The 14127-nt window shown below is 39.8% G+C and overlaps 1 protein-coding gene across 2 annotated transcripts in view; it reads left to right on the top strand.

Annotated features, from left to right (window-relative positions):
* The window catches only part of phactr1 (phosphatase and actin regulator 1), a 46639-nt gene that overhangs the window by 18673 nt on the left and 13839 nt on the right, over positions 1 to 14127 (top strand). For both annotated transcript variants that reach the window (XM_061975603.2, XM_061975602.2), the window contains exons 4-10: positions 718 to 840; positions 1297 to 1500; positions 1586 to 1841; positions 7121 to 7320; positions 10032 to 10188; positions 12260 to 12315; positions 12399 to 12460. In XM_061975603.2, coding sequence (XP_061831587.2) covers positions 718 to 840; positions 1297 to 1500; positions 1586 to 1841; positions 7121 to 7320; positions 10032 to 10188; positions 12260 to 12315; positions 12399 to 12460 — 1058 coding nt within the window. The remainder of the gene's footprint in view (positions 1 to 717; positions 841 to 1296; positions 1501 to 1585; positions 1842 to 7120; positions 7321 to 10031; positions 10189 to 12259; positions 12316 to 12398; positions 12461 to 14127) is intronic.

Genomic DNA, 14127 nt, shown 5'->3' with positions numbered 1-14127 from the left:
CATTCTATACATCCATTTTCTATCTCGCTTGTGCTTATTTGAGTCCTGGGTAAACTGGAGCCTATACAGCTACAGCTACATAACAGCTAAGCACACAATAGCACGCAGGCTAGACCGAGTGTCCTTAATTGAATAATATTGCAGTCTAATACACAATGTCTGTCAATATAAACACGTGTCAAATAATTACAGTTGCATATTATTTACAGATATTGGTCTCCATGGGATAAGCTTATTAGAACGTATCCACCAACAAACATGTCTGAAACATTCAACTTCCTGCATCATGCGCTTAATTTAACAAATTATATATATCTTTTTTTTAAACCCACTCCACTTCAACTTAAAGACTGTGCAAGCCCATTACAAACGGTTGATAATAAATAGGTTAATTTCTCATACTGTACATATTGTTCAGAGTCATTTCATATGATCAAGCCGTTTCTAAAATTCCACACTACAAAATACAGTAATAAAGGCATGTATGATTAGTGCTAATATCGTATCAGATCAATATTGGTATCGGCCAACACAAGGCTCCAATATCTGTATTGTATCAGTACGGAAAAAGTTGTATCGGGACAACCTAGCATTTATTAATTACAACTTGTGACTGACATCATTCCTTTTTCACTGCCTGTTTTATTTATGTTTGGTACTCATTCTCATCTTTCCGTGTTAAACCTTGTCTTGTGCTGTCTTGCTGTGCTTTTGCAGACAGCTCATCCTTTTCTACACGGGAGGAGGAGAAGCTGCAGAATGGTCAATCTGCGGCGATTGGATGCAGCTCGTCAGAGTCAGAAGGCGCTGAGCCGATGGAAGGCGCAATAGCAACAGGAGGTAGGCAACTAAAATCTGCGGCTTTGCCTGTTAGGTCAGGCTCACTGTCCATCCTTTCATTTCCTATTCTGCATAACCTGATCGAGTTCACAGGGAAGCTCAATGCTATCCCAGCTGATTTAGGCTGAAATGCAGGACACACTCTGGACTTCTCACCAGTTAGTCACAAGAATGGCACACAAGGGACACACACTGGTCACAAAGTCAACTAAAATTGCACCCACCTAAAATCTTCAATTGCCAGAACATACATCAACAATCATTCAATGATCTTGTGAAAAAGTATCGGATTTGGCAATACTGGACCTGTGTCTACTTGGCATCGGGTAGATAGTATTGCCGCTACCCAAAGTGAACATGTCGACATTCAAACCGTAATATTTCCTGCTGAACGGCGAATGTGCGAATCACAAACACCACTGAGGTGTTTGTGTAATTCCTGGGATTTCTTCACAGGCTCTCAAGATTTTGAGATTACCAGTGAGGGTACAACTCAGCAGGACCACACCCAGAATTTAAACCAGGCTTTTCCAACAAAGAAGCCTTCTTTATATCCAGGGGATGATGTTGAATCATCACTCCAAAGATCTCCTATGTTACACAAGCAACCACCTGCACTACCACCCAAACCTTTCACCAGGATAACTAATCACAACACAGGTATAGTTGTCCGTGCAAACTCTTAATGGATTACTTCACTGTTTTTGGTTCTGTTTATAAGATGCTTATATCCTATAATTTACAGATGGCACCCCGGTAAAGTTGCCGTGCATGTCGGTGAAGTTATCTCCTCCTCTACCTCCAAAGAAGCTCATGATCTCCGTACCTGCAGGGAGCATGGAACCCTCTGTACTCGCCTTCCAGAAGTGCTCTGCCCCTTCCAGCCATGTTCCTGTGGGTGGGCACTCCCTTCACTATGGGACACTTCCTATCCACCCGCCCAGCAGAATTATCGAAGAACTCAACAAGACCCTTGCCCTGACCATGCAGAGGTTTGAGAGGTGAGGATTCACCCAGAAAGTGAGAGCGTATGTTGGTCTGGCACTTGTAAAAAAATAACATAGCAACAGCAAATCAATTAGGCCAGTGATTCTCAAACTTGAAACGCGGGCTTCATCTAGTGGTATGTCAAATTTGGATCTGTTTCCAGTGAGAGTTGGACTATGCCAGGGCTGCCCTTTGTCACAGGTTCTGTTTATAACAGAACCTGAATTTCTAGGCGCAGTCAGTGTTTGGTGGCTGCAGGATTAGGTCTCTGATTTTTGTAGATGATGTAGATGGCTTCATCTGGCCAGGATCTTCAGCTCTCGCTGGATCAGTTTTCAGCCGGGTGTGAAGCGACTGGGATAAGAATCAGCACTTTCAAGTCCAAGTCCATGGTTCTCCCTCGTAAAAGGGTAGAGTGTCTTCTACGGTTTAGGGAGGAGATCTTACCACAAGTGGAGGACTTCAAATACCTCGGAGTCTTGCCCACGAGTGAGTGAAGAGTGGATCGTGAGATCCACAGGCGGATCTGTGCGGTGTCTGCAGTGATGCAGACCCTGTATCAATCCGTTGTGGTGAAAAAGGAGCTGAGCCGGAGGGCAAAGCTCTCAATTTACCGGTCGATCTATGTTCCTATCCTAACCTATGGTCATGAGCTTTGGGTTGTGATAGAAAGGACAAGCTCACGGGTAAAAGCGGCCGAAATGAGTTTCCTCCATCGGATGACGGGACTCTCCCTTAGAGATAGGGTGAGTAGCTCTATCATTTCAGAGGAGCTCAGAGTAAAGCCACTGGTCCTCCACATCGAGAGGAGCCAGATGAAGTGGTTCGGGCATCTGGTCAGGCTGTGCCCCGAACTCCTCCCTGAGGAGGTGTTTAAGGCACGTCTGACCAGTAGGAAGCCACAGGGAAGACCCAGGACTCGTTGGGGGAACTATGTCTCCCAGCTGGCCTGGGAACGCCTCAAGATCCCCCAGGAGAAGCTGGCCCAATCGGCTGTGGAGAGGGAAGTCTAGGCTTCTCTGCTTAGGGTGTTTCCCCTTGACCCGACCTCGGATAAGCGGAAGAAGATGGATCGATGAATACTTAACTCCCGGAGGACCTTTTCATCCTGGTTGTATTAAACTGGACTAAAACTGTATACATTGATATATTAAAAAATTAGAAATAAAAATACAATAAATTGAACATGAACAATTAACCCTCTTAGGAAAAAATATATTTCATATGGAGTAACACAACAATCAGCCTGAAAGGACCAAAAATCCCCAATATACGCTAAGGGTTAAACAAGTATAAAAATAGCTTCACATAAATAACAAAAGTGTAAACAATTTTTGTAATGGCGGCAAGCGCCTCAGTTCTCCGTAGAATCCCTATTTATTTATTTTTATATATAAATGGCTTATTTTATGTCTCTTTCAAACCACTGCTTCTTCCTGTCCAATAATTCTTACTTTTTATTTTAGATGCAAATTAACGGCTGAATTGACGCCCAAAGGAACTGCTCCCCTATCTTGTGCCTTGGTTTTGTTTTAGGGTTGTTTGATTAGTTCTCCTAAAAAGAAGGCACATTCCTTTGAAAGCATTGATGTCCAAATCTCAGATATGAAAGATCGCTGGTTTGAAAGACCTGTGAAACAAGCAATCTATGAAATGTAAAATTTAAAAGACCCTCTCTAACAAGAGGTTTGCTTCATAACCTATTATCGTTTTATTCCAAGATTCAAGGAACTTTATTGAGGATGGATTTCACATACTGAGGAGGAATACCTTTATCAACAAAGCAAGAAACCCAAGTTTACCATTTATCTTCAAATACATTGTCTTCGATACGCCTAAGTTACATTTCTGCTAGTAACTTTCTGCTACTAACTTCAACATCACGTATACTTGGATGCAGAAATACAAAACACAAAACCAGTGATGATGGCACGTTGTGTAAATATGTAATGTAATATGTGATGGTTCCCTCAATCATCAGGAGATTTTATCTCCTGATGATTGAGGGAACCCCTCATGAAACAGGCCTGTAGAGATGAAGTAGTCTTGTGATTTTTTTCCCACACATACATATATTGCGCTCTACTACTGTATCGAGCACTATTTTTTGGATAACCTTATTAAGACATATGTATGTATGTATGTATGTATGTATGTATGTATGTATGTATGTATGTGTGTGTGTGTGTGTGTGTGTGTGTGTGTGTGTGTGTGTGTGTGTGTATATATATATATATATATATATCAGTGACGTGCAGTCACTAGAGGCAGGTGAGGCCCCATCATGGAAAGAAAAAAAATTTAAAAAGAAAAATATATATATTAAATTGTTAAATGTATCCAGTGATTATACTATAAAGTTATTTTCCATTTAACTTCACCAGTTTTAGATTATTTTTATTCAAAATTGCTGAATTTTCACATTTGCCGTTCAAATACTGAGAAGAGACGGTGCGGTGAACAGCAGCCAGTTGAGGCACGTCACTCAGTGCCTCAACATAGACGGACTCGGCTAACTGCTGGTCTGCTGTGCAGTGAGACTGTATTGCTATATGAACTATGTTATACATTTCCATAGTTTAGTTAGCTGAGGTATATAATGTACAGTGTATTTTGTCAACAACTGTATGTGTGTAAAGTATTTCTTGTGCTGAGCGATCATAAAACGGCTGCAAAAGACGCACTGGCTGAGGCTCGCCTCCTGCACCCCCGCCGTAGAATGCACGGCAACCCCTAACGGGAGTGTTATATCAACTAAAGCCCACACTTAAACTTTCCATGTGCAAGATTGAATCTATTTAAAAAAGTTATTTCATAAGAAGCCAAAAAGTGCAAAAACAACAATGTTCGTGTTGGAGGAGTTGCGAATGACTGCTGGGCCACAACATTAGGTACACCTCCAGACTGCAGGTGTATCTAATTCACAACTCCTCCAACACGAACATTATTGTTTTTGCACTTTTTGGCTTCTTATTAAATAACTTTTGTAACCTATTTTCATGGGCTTTCCTCTTTGTGATGTTAAGTTCCTGTTATGCGCTGTTATACAGTATATGCCTTGAGCTCTTATTTTGAAGGCGCTAAGAGCGGAATTTTGACACGTTGGAGTGGAGCGGAAGTTTTTGAAAGAAGGTAAATAAAGTGGTCCTCGCGTAAACTGGAGCCTCCGTGTTTGTTATTTTGTAGTTTCATACAGTATAGGCGACATTTATAAACCCTCGGTTACACTTTTTAAAATAGATTCAATCTTGCACGTGGAAAGTTGAAGTGAGGGCTTTAGTTGATATAACACTCCCGTCAGGGAGCACAACAGCGCCGCATTTATAAGTAAAGGTAAGACCATAATAACGTTTTTTTATTAAATGTGCTTTTTTGTGTGCTACAGTTTGTATGTGTAAAGTTAAAGTTAAGTTAAAGTACCAATGATTGTCACACACACACTAGGTGTGGTGAAATTTGTCCTCTGCATTTGACCCATCCCCTTGTTCACCCCCTGGGAGGTGAGGGGAGCAGTGGGCAGCAGCGGCGCCGTGCCCGGGAATCATTTTTGGTGATTTAACCCCCAATTCCAACCCTTGATGCTGAGTGCCAAGCAGGGAAGAATGCTGGTATGAGCTTTTAAACATAACCCGTTAACTGCTGCCAATCAAATGGTGAATAAGATACTCTTTAGGGTTCATATGTTTGTAAATCTGACTGTGATGAAGTCAGTGCCTCACCAGCCATCAACCTCACCGCACGTCACTGAGATATATATATATATATATATATATATATATATATATATATATATATATATATATATATATATATATATACTGTGTATTTTTTTATATATATATATATATGTGTGTGTGTGTGTATATATATATATATATATATATATATATACTGTGTATTTTTATATATATATATATATATATATATATATATATATATATATATATATATATATATATATATATATATATGTCTCATTGCAGAGTAGACAAACTGTCTTTTCCTTACACTGAAAAAAGTCATAAGTCCACTGATGTTTAAAAACTTCTTCCATCCATCCATTTTGTACTGCTTATCCCTTTCGGGGTCGCGCTTATCTCAGCTACCATCGGGCAGAAGGCGGGATACACCCTGGACAAGTCGCCACCTCATCGCAGGGCCAACACAGATAGACAGACAACATTCACACTCACATTCACACACTAGGGCCAATTTAGTGTTGCCTATCAGTCTATCCCCAGGTGCATGTCTTTGGAGGTGGGAGGAAGCCGGAGTACCCGGAGGGAACCCACGCAGTCACAGGTAGAACATGCAAACTCCATACAGAAAGATCCCGAGCGCAGGATTGAACCCAGGACCTTCGTATTGTGAGGCAGACGCACTAACCCCTCTTCCACCGTGCTGCTCTTGTTTAAAAAACTCTACACTCAGAATCTATTTTACGTTTCCCTAACGATTTCGCCATTTTTTGTCCTTTTGCACTAATTGACTGAAACACTTGCCGACACTGCGGCGCAAGCGTGATGATATCACGTTATCGATGGAAAAATGCATTTTTAGACAATATGATTTGCATAAGCGGCTAGGAGACCCCGAGAGTAACAAGCGGTAGAAAATGGATTAGATTAAAAAAATTATTACTTTTTTTTTACTTGGCACTACCTGCGGGCCGGATTTTGGTCGTTGGCGGGCCGTATCTGGACCGCTGGCCGTGGTTTGGAGACCCCTGGGATAGATACAAAAATTATAATTAAAAAATAAAATACAACTTTTTTTTTTTTTTTTTACTCGGCACTACCCGCGGCCGGATTTTGGATGTTGCCGGGCCGTATCTAGCTCGTGGGCAGTGGTCTGGAGATGCCTGGGATGGATAAAAAAAAAAATAATAATAAAAATTTAAAAAACTTTATATTTTTTACTTGAGACTACCCATGGGCCGTAGTTTGGAGACCACTTGGATAGATTAAAGAAATTCTAATTTAGAAAAAAAATTGTGAAACCTTTTTTTTTTTTTTTTTTTTTTTTTTTTTTTTAATCGGGACTACCCGCAGGCCGGATTTTGGACATTGACAGGCCGCATCTGTTCTGCGGGTCGTAGTTTGGGGACCTCTGGGATAGATTTAAAAAAATTATAATTTAGAAAAAATAAAATAATAATAATTTTTTTCGGGACTACCCTCGAGCTGGATTTTGGACGCTGGCGGGCCGTATCTGACCCCTGCACCAGACAAACAACAATGTACCGTTTCTTACAGTTCAACTCTTTTAATCTGCTCTTCCCCCCCAACTGCAGTTCTGTATTGCGTGCTGTTCCCACACTGATGATCGATTGCGACAACAAAGAGAATCTTCCGAATGAAGCAGATTGCGAGGATCTACCTGTTATGTACGAGGACGACGAAGAAGACTTTGAAGAGGAGAACGAAGAGGTGGACGACGAGAAGGATGAGGACGAAGACGACGATGATGATGATGATGAAACTTTATTTATAAGTAAGTGTTTCTCTTATGTTTGTAAGGTGTCTATACCTGCTCCCTGCTAAACACACACACACTCTTAGTTAAACAAGACAAAAATGTTTTACCTACAGAACCCAAAATCAGTGAAGTTGGCACATTCGTAAATAAAAACAGAATACAATAATTTGCAAATCCTTTTCAACTTATATTCAATTGAATAGACTGCAAAGACAAGATACTTAATGTTTGAACTGAGATTTTTTTTTTTTTTTTTTGCAAATAATCATTAACTTAAAATTTAATGGCAGCAACACATTGCAAGAAAGTTTGCACAGGGGAATTTTTACCACTGTGTTACATGGCCTTTCCTTTTAACAACACTCAGTAAACGTTTGGGAACTGAGTCGACCAATTTTTGAAGCTTTTCAGGTGAAATGATTTCCCATTCTTGCTTGATGTACAGCTTAAGTTGTTCAACAGTCTCTGTTGTCGTATTTTAGGCTTCAAATTGCGCCACACTTTTTCAATGGGAGACAGGTCTGGACTACAGGCAGGCCAGTCTAGTACCCGCACTCTTTTACTATGAAGCCACGTTGATGCAACACGTGGCTTGGCATTGTCTTGCCGAAATAAGCTAGGGCCGTCCATGATAACAATGCTATTCTGTTTTTATTTACAATTTACACAACGTGCCAACTTCACTGGTTTTGGGTTTTGTATACATTGGTGCATTGTAAAGACATGTATGCTCTTGCCCAGCATAGTTAAGAATCCAGATTGAGTCCTGGCACTACATCTATTGCACACAATGTGCATACAACAGCTCAAAAGTGCATGCAGTTATGCATATTCGCTCACAAAATGGGATTTTATGAATTATAACATTGGTGTAACAAGTTATAGATGCTACTTTTAGGCTTATTTTAAACCTTTACAAATGAAACCCTTAATTATTGACTGGTGCGTTGGTTCTGGATTTGTAAAAGACTTTAGTGACTACAATACAGGCAACACTAACCTGCTTGATTACTGCTTTGCACACTCTTGGCATTCTGTCGATGAGCTTCAAGCACACCTCATCGAAAGAATGCTAAGAGTTTGCAAAGCCGTAGACGGAGCAAAGGGTTGCTATTTTGAAGAAACTAGAATATAAAACATGTTTTCAGTTATTTCACCTTTTTTTGTTAAGTACATAACTCCACATGTGTTCATTCATAGTTGTGATGATGCCTTCAGTGACAATCTACAATGTAAATAGTCATGAAAATAAAGACAACACATTTGTACTGTATATTTAAAATAATAATATATTACATATATACAAACCCCGTTTCCATATGAGTTGGGAAATTGTGTGTGTGATGTAAATATAAACGGATGATTTGCAAATCATTTTCAACCCATATTCAATTGAATGCACTACAAAGACAAGATATTTGATGTTCAAACTCATAAACTTTTTTTGCAAATAATAATTAACTTAGAATTTCATGGCTTTAACACGTGCCAAAGTAGTTGGGAAAGGGCATGTTCACCACTGTGTTACATCACCTTTTCTTTTAACAACACTCAATAAACGATTGGGAACTGAGGAATTGTTGAAGCTTTGAAAGTGGAATTCTTTCCCATTCTTGTTTTATGTAGAGCTTCAGTCGTTCAAGAAGTCCGGGGTCTCCGCTGTCGTATTTTACGCTTCATAATGCGCCACACATTCTCGATGGGAGACAGGTCTGGACTGCAGGCGGGCCAGAAAAGTACCCGCACTCTTTTTTTTACGAAGCCACGCTGTTGTAGCACGTGCTGAATGTGGCTTGGCATTGTCTTGCTGAAATAAGCAGGGGCGTTCATGAAAAAGACGGCGCTTAGATGGCAGCATATGTTGTTCCAAAACCTGTATGTACCTTTCAGCATTAATGGTGCCTTCACAGATGTGTAAGTTACCCATGCCTTGGGCACTAATGCACCCCCATACCATCACAGATGCTGGCTTTTGAACTTTGCGTCGATAACAGTCTGGATGGTTCGCTTCCCTTTTGGTCCGGATGACACAATGTCAAATATTTCCAAAAACAATTTGAAATGTGGACTCGTCAGACCACAGAACACTTTTCCACTTTGCATGAGTCCATCTTAGATGATCTCGGGCCCAGAGAAGCCGGCGGCGTTTCTGGATGTTGTTGATAAATGGCTTTCGCTTTGCATAGTCGAGCTTTAACTTGCACTTCCAGATGTAGCGACGAACTGTATTTAGTGACAGTGGTTTTCTGAAGTGTTCCTGAGCCCATGTGGAGATATCCTTTAGAGATTGATGTCGGTTTTTGATACTGTGCGGTCTGAGGGATCGAAGGTCACGGTCATTCAATGTTGGTTTCCGGCCATGCCGCTTACGTGGAGTGATTTCTCCAGATTCTGTGTCACGTGTTGCTGGCATCAAATTCTAAAGTTAATGATTATTTGCAAAAAAAAAATTGTTCATCAGTTTGAACATCAAATATGTTGTCTTTGTAGCATATTCAACTGAATATGGGTTGAAAATGATTTGCAAATCATTGTATTCCGTTTATATTTACATCTAACACAATTTCCCAACTCATACGGAAACGTGGTTTGTATAATTCTTAAAGATTGCATCTGGCCGACACAGTGTCCCAGCATGGGCAACTGTCGTTGACGACCTCTGGCATAGAAACTCATCTCTGTGATCCATAAATGTAGATTTCCCATGAATTGTATTTTCAATGTAGGCACACTGGCCCTGAAGGTGTTACGAAAAGACTCTCTTGCAATAAAACTGAGTAATCGTCCATCGAAAAGAGAGCTGGAAGAGAAGAACATTCTACCGCTGCAGTCGCATCAGGAGAGGCTTGAGTTCCGACAGCAAACTGCGACCAAACTCACCAGGTGGGGACGCTATCAACAATGATAAAAAAAAGTATACAGTAATCCCTTTAGTTCATGTGAACATTATTGAGCGTAGACTTGTGAATGTAAATTAAAATCCATGAAAAAGTTCTATAACTATAACAGCGTCCTTTTCCTGGCTGATGTGAATAATAATCTGTAGATGAATCTTTGTTTCACTTGTTATTATAGCCAGCCTGATGTTATTTGTCATACAAAGAGTTATGAATAGTCATTTTTGCAAAGCCTAGAAGTTAGAGGGGCTTGACATCAGGTTATAAGTGTGTGTGTGCGTGTGTGTGTGTGTGTATGTGTATGAATGTGTGTGTGTGTGCGTGTGTGTGTGTGTGTGTGCTTGCTTGGAAGAAAGAGTTCGACAGTTTGATAATAACTGGCCCAAAAATCTATTTAATTAATTAATAGATGCTACAATATACAGTATTTTCCGGACCATAAGGCGCACTGCCGATGAGTGGTCTATTTTCGATCTTCTTTCATATATAATGCGCATTAAAAGGAGCCATATTCTTTTATTGAATTTTTTCTAAATGGAAAACACTTCCTTGTGGTCTACATAACATGTAATGGTGGTTCTTTGGTCAAAATGTTGCATAGATTATGTTTTACAGATCATCTTCAAGCCGCTTTCTGACAGTCGCTTCAGGATACGCCGTTTGGTGGGCGGTCTTATTTACGTGGCTCACCTTCGGCAGCGTCTTTTCTCTGTAATCTTTGTTGTAGCGGTGTAGTGTCAAAAGATGGATCTAACCGTTTTAATGACATTCAGACTTTACTTAAATCAATAACGGTGCAGCATCTTCTCATCCGGAAACAACAACAACACCGGAAATGTGTCCCGTGAAAAACCGTCCGACCGGAACTCTCTAATAACTTAAGTTCCTTGGGTGAATAATGTAAACTCACTATACCGGTATGTTTTAGCGCTTTCATGGCGAGTTTACTGATAGATATAAGTAAGAACTTTTCACTACTTTATATTAAGAAATGGCAACAGCGGAGGATGAATGTCCCATAACAAGAAGATAGAGAAAAAGAAAAGCTTATCAACTACGGCAACAAATCGGCTGCGCGCAAATTTTCAGGACTTATGCAGATCCAAAATACAGATCAGAAGGTAACAAAAGTTGCTTTTGCATAATGTTGCGAAACAAAACGTCAGATATGTCTTACCTTATACACACACCATAATAATACTCGTATGTTGAAGCACAGTACAATCCATCAAGCGGTGCGGCTTCGTAGCTTCCTAAAGTCGTACTAAAACATTTTGATAAGATTTTTGTGCGCCGTGTGTAATGTTCTATATTTTCAATGGAACATATAACATGTTGGTGTTGTTTACTTGAGTCATATTGCAGTCTACACGTATCTCTTATGTGTGACTGCCATCTACTGGTGACACTTATCATTTCACCATGTACCAAATAAAATAGCTTCGAGGTCGGTAAGCAAAACCAGAATTATTTCGTACATAAGAAGCACTGTCGCGTTTTGAGAATTTATTTTTATTTTTAAGTGCGCCTTAAAGTCCGGAAAATACGGTAATTATCTTAGCAAGTAGGTCAGCGGAGACGTTGGGATCCAAATGTAGTTAATCAGTGGTTCTCCAACTTTTATCAGCAAGTACCACCTCAGAAAAAACGTGGCTCTCCAAGTACCACAATAATGACCAACATTAAAATACAGTAGCGTAGTAAGGCTAAGTATTCATTAAAAACAAGGCAGAGGTTTTATTTAACAAGTATAATAAATATGTTTGGCCAGTGTAAAATTGACTGTCAGATTAACTGTACACTCCAAATTGTCCATGAGTGAGAATGTAAGTGTGAACAGTTGTTAGTCTACATGCACCAAGGGTGATTCCTGCCTTTCACCCAAAGTCAACTGGAAAAGGTTCCAGCTCACTAGTGACCCTAATGAAGACAAGTTGTATAAAAAAAAATGGGTGGATGGAGAAGTTAAGGTGGTTAAATCACCTTATTGTGAGTCAGGTGAACTATGAAAAACCCTGTCTTCCGTGGAACTCGGATACAAATGTACTTTTTTCCAGGCGGCTGAGTCAACGTCCATCTGCAGAGGAACTGGAACAGAGGAACATCCTGAAACGTACGTAACTTTGTATGCTAAAAACAGAATGCAAAAGACAAAAATAACAAAAAAGTGAGATCAGTCTTTTCCTTGTCCCTTAGCACGGAATGATACAGATGAACAAGAGGAGAAGAGGGAGATCAAGAGACATTTGTCCAAAAAGGTATTTATGTATCGGATTTTTGTCATGTTAGTGTGAACAGTTATATTATTTTTTTCCAATATACCCCAAAGCTTTTTTTGCATTTGGTCATAAATCCAATATGCATCTTATACCACTGCAGTCTGGATGCTCGGGTAGCGTTCATTCAACCTGTATGTCATCGAACAGAGACAATTGTCACAATTACTTGCCATATTTGTTGAATCTTTTTTGCACAAAATCCTTAAATCTGACACAAATGCACCAGACCTCAGCGAATTCTAGCCGTAAACACACTGCAGGGCATGTGATGTCATGTTTTGTGTACAGGCGGGTCATTTCGCAGACCCATTCTGCTCATATGAGACATCATTTCTTTTTCTTGGATGGCGAGGAAGCAGAACACTTAGCTCAATGATATAAATTGTAGGCACCATGTAAAGACACAGGAAAACATATTCACAGAAATAAAGAAAATAACAAAGAAGAAGAATGAAGATAAGCGGTATAGAAAATTAATGAAGAAGATTAAGTTAAAGTTAAAGGGGAACTGCACTTCTTTGGGGAATTTTGCCTATTAATCGCAATCATTATGAAAGTCATGACGACAGATATTTTTTTTTAAATGCATTTCAAATATTAAATAAATGTAAATAAAAGTCCGCTTACGGCGGAGCCAATGGGAGCTCCACTATTCCGCCCATAAAATCCAAATAAATAACCATTCAAAAAGCGTGTGTAAATTGTAAATAAAAAAGGAATACAATGATTTGCAAATCCTTTTCAACTTATATTCAATTGAATGGACTGCAAAGACAAGATATTTAATGTCCGAACTGAGAAACTTTTTTTTGTGTGTGAATAATCATTGACTTAGAATTTAATGGCAGCAACACATTGCAAAAAAGTTGGCACAGGGGCATTTTTTACCACTGTGTTACATGGCCTTTCCCTTAAACAACACTCAGTAAACGTCCCGAAAATCTGAAATCAATCCATGAAAGCATGGCGGGGATATTTTTAAAACAATCTTGCCTTCCTCAATACTTACTCCAAACGAGCCATTTCCAATGTGCCCCATTTGTGAAGTTTTTTCCATTAGTAACATCAGCAGATATCTCCTTATATGGTAAAGTATTACCCAAAGAACTTTGCGCAAGTCTGCCATTCTACAAGGGGACTGAAAAAAGATTGCTGATGGGTCTGCCAACTTGCGGCGCCCCTTACAAAAAAAGGTGAGAAGCAGGTAAACGTTGGGGAGGGGGAGAATAAAAAAATATTCAGTCAAAGGCTGGGCTCCAGGTAGGTGGTCCAGACTAAGGCCAAGAGAAACAACCTCATAGCCATAGCACACATAAACAAGTTACATAGAATCAACAAAACTTGCAACACAGGGGAAGGAGCGGGAGCTACGGAGGCCGGCTGCTGCCGTCCATCGCCCTTACGGGGAATCAATCTGTGGTGAAGGCGTAATAAATGTAATGTTTACAGTGATATACACATTTGAGAACTGACGTTGTCGAGAATCGAACCCACGTGGAATAAAAGATGGATGTGCTACCAAAGTTCTAATGACATCATTGATAGAAATGGTTATTTAATAGTCATTACATGGATATTAGGTTTGTCGTTTGGATTCAGTTTGTTGTCCTTCTTTAATTCTCGGGGCATTTTAAAAACTATTTTTA

Source organism: Nerophis lumbriciformis, linkage group LG14 (genome assembly GCF_033978685.3).
Source record: "Nerophis lumbriciformis linkage group LG14, RoL_Nlum_v2.1, whole genome shotgun sequence".
NCBI lineage: Eukaryota > Metazoa > Chordata > Actinopteri > Syngnathiformes > Syngnathidae > Nerophis > Nerophis lumbriciformis.
Note: the sequence above shows the minus strand (reverse complement) of the source record. Positions and strands in the feature narration are given on the sequence as shown.